General features: G+C 42.6%; 1 protein-coding gene across 1 annotated transcript; it reads left to right on the top strand.

Annotated features, from left to right (window-relative positions):
• The first annotated feature begins 709 nt into the window (after nucleotides 1-709).
• Nucleotides 710-1,222, top strand: LOC125491049 (translation initiation factor IF-2-like). The gene has a single exon (XM_048631939.1). The coding sequence runs from the start codon at nucleotides 710-712 to the stop codon at nucleotides 1,220-1,222; it is 513 nt and encodes a 170-aa protein (XP_048487896.1).
• Nucleotides 1,223-3,447: the final 2,225 nt, after the last annotated feature.

Raw genomic sequence — 3,447 nt, 5'->3', positions numbered from 1 at the left:
ACACTGACAGATACTGTCAGATACGTATGACTGTCAATGCTGTCAGCGACAGGTTGGTGACAGGTTATCATAGATTATTCTGTGCCATATACAATATACTTTATTTGCACCAAGAACAAAAATTACAAAAAACAAAACACTACAAAGAGGCGGCCTTATTGCTTATAGCAATCTCTACCAGACAACCATATACTCTATTCTATTCTATTCTCTGTGGGGGTGTCAGTACCTGCACTGGCTCTCTCGAATGCTCAGACCCGAATGGAACCTTTGTGCATATCCCCAAGGTCCAAACTGCCTTCCTAAGCTTGGACCATTTCCCACCTGTGCCATAATATATAAAAGTACCTATGCCTGTCATTTTTATTATTATAGTGATAACTAAATGGAAAATGCCATAAAAAGATCCTCTCCATCATGTTTCCTCGAAATTTCTCCAAACAATTTGAAAACTACAAAAAAGGTGCTTCAAACAAAATGATCATCAAGATCCCTAAAAATAAATTAAATGTTCTTGCTTTCTTTACGTAGATCCGATACGCAGAGCACGTAGCTGCGAATGATCCAGTGAAAAACTAACTACGTATTTCAATTCATGTTCGAATTTAGAACGAGGCAAGCGAGTTTCTCAAAACGTAGGTTGTTTTAAACGGAAAGGTATGTTTATTTAAAGTTAAATTTTCTAACTTGAACATTACTCATCAACGCGATGCAACGTGAGTTGTTATCGCTGCAGAATGCTGACGCTGCGATCCACGCGACACCGCCTTCTCCGGCACGTCAACTGCAAGCGCAGCAAGATCAACTACACGCAACTGACACCGATTTGCGGCGGGTAAATAACCCGCTGCCTGCGACCTACACCGAGCGGACACGTGACGCCGCGTGCCCACTGCGAGCCGCCGCCCCCGCGCCGCCGCGCCCCGCTGCTGCTGCACCCTCCACCACCAGGAGCCAGCAGGAGGCCGCGCCCACGCCCCCCCGCCCATGCCCCCGCCCCCGCCGTCGCCGTCGAGCCGCGCCGCAAGCTGCACCCCAGGTGACGCTAGCAGCTGCAGGAGCTCCGGCGGCGCCCCCCCGTGCCCCGCGCCACGCGGTCGTCGACAAGGATGGCTTCATCTTGGTGGAGAAGAGGAGCCCCCGTCGCCGCAACCGCAACAAGCGCGGCACTGCCCCGGCCGCCTGCTCGCTGAAGGCCGCCACGCCCACGGTCGACATCTAACGTAACAGCACCAGTAATGGACACCTTAAGGATTTTTTACAAATGATTTGGCTGTTACTCGCACAGTTTTTGAGTTAGAATATTGAAAGTTGGTATGAATTGTAGGAATATCTTGCCGTTTAAGATGAATGTACACTAGCTCGTTTTAAACTATTGGTATTTCAGGAAATTGTATATTTGTAAAATATGTCCTAAAACCACAGTAATGGACACCCAACCTCCGGTTATGGACACCCAATGTTGGACAGTGATTTTTTATTGGATAAAAGTATAAAATATAGTTTTATGCTTATATTATTATAATTGTAACGATGATTAGTAATCATAACCGTTTACACAAACAGGCTTGGTCGCCAGTTACACTATGGGAACCATCAAAGACGGAAAATTTAACTTTCTGAAAAAAAAAGTTTCACAGAAACACAAAAATTTCCAATTCAACATTATAAATTCTGTCCTCCTGCATTTTATTCTGTTCCTGGGTATCATTATGTTCCCCCAGTGGGACAGAGAGCAGACACAACAGTTTTTTATCCCAGACTGTTGACAGCAGCCAGCTTTGCATCGGCAAACTTTCCACATCTCCATACGATCGAGCGCCGAAAGGTCTATTTAGATCGGCCTTGCTTACGCTTGCCCTGCGGATCCCATTCGAGAGCCTGTCTCAAGATTGGGTTTTAGTCTATGGCGTATGGCTATTCCAACTTCATTTGCGGCGTTTTATGTGTGAACCAACAGGATCTTCATGGCAACTTTTCCTCAGATCTATGTTGGAGATGATCTCGGGCCAGAAAATCTTTAGGTTCCGCCGGGGACAGCGGTTAATGAATACCTGCAGCATCTGTGTGTCTATGCGTCTTTGTGGTCTACCAGGCAGTATAACAGTACCGACTTTAGTAACGTTGGTGATAAATATCTATCACTGTAATGGAGAGGTGTTTTGACTGCCACATGCATCGCAGACATGTAAATGCACCATTGACCGTATCAGTACGGGCACCCACATCTAGGTCAATGCTCTCTCCTGCAACAACACTTTCGTCACAACCTCTTCCGTTCCCACAATCCTCTCGTCATGTCATATCATCTGGGTTATCCAGGTCTTGCATTTACACCAGCTAGAAAATGCTTTTAATTTAAGCTTTTCTTTTCAGAACCATTTCTCTCACTTCCCTTTTTTCTACTAAGATTTTGCTCTTAATTCCTTCTCCTCCTAAAGCCACTTCTTTTCAAATTCTTATAGTATTCTTACCAAGCTTCACTGGTCTATTTCTCACATGATCACTGTCTATTTCTCTATTTCTATTCTCTGTGGGTCTTTAAGTACCTGCACCTGGCTCTCTCAAATGAAACCTTTGTGCTTGTGCCTCTAGGTCTAAACTGCATTCCTAAGCTTGGACCATTTCCCACTATGCTGGTTCACTGCGGGTTGGTGGGTTCACATATTTAGATGTGCTTAACTACTACTTATCATATAGTAATTTTATTTCATTATGGAACATGTTTGTGTCTCCATAACGCGTGGCTGCAGTGGCCATCTTTTACATCCATAATAGCATCTCCCATTTGCTTGGGCGTATATACGTTTTTCATGGAAAATGTGAAACATCCAGTGATGGACACCCAATTATGGACACCTGTACAAGACTGGTATCCTTCATTTTATTCATGTTTTACAAAAACTACCAATATAATTATGAAATTCTAAAGACAATTAAATAAGAAAACACAACATTACCTTAAAACATTATTTTCGACACGTGTCCATAACTGGATATACTGAAAATTTGCAAACCAGTAATGAACACCCCTCTCTGAAATCATTTCCATAAACGTAAGCTGCCCTATTCCTTTGAAAATATGTCGGAAATTCAGTATAGTTTCCATAAAATCAAGAAAGTCAATTTAAAATAAAATAAAACGAAATTACCAACAATATTCTACACTTACCTCTTTAACAATTTCCTTAACAAATCTCCATTTCATTTGTGAACCCCTGTCAAATGAACTTTTTTTCTTCACAATTTTTAATCTAAATGGATGACATAAATAACTTGTTTATATAACAAGGAGGGATGTCTAGGCTTTGAAACTAAGGTGTTGCAATTTTCGTAAAACTATGCATACTCTTATTTTAGACAAAATAAGTTTGTAAGTGTCCATTACTGGGTCCGTGTCCATTACTGGTGCCGTTACGTTACGTCTCCCGCATCCACGCGAATATG

This window comes from Plutella xylostella, chromosome 30 (assembly GCF_932276165.1).
Source record: "Plutella xylostella chromosome 30, ilPluXylo3.1, whole genome shotgun sequence".
NCBI classification, from domain to species: Eukaryota; Metazoa; Arthropoda; class Insecta; order Lepidoptera; family Plutellidae; genus Plutella; species Plutella xylostella.
Note: the sequence above shows the minus strand (reverse complement) of the source record. Positions and strands in the feature narration are given on the sequence as shown.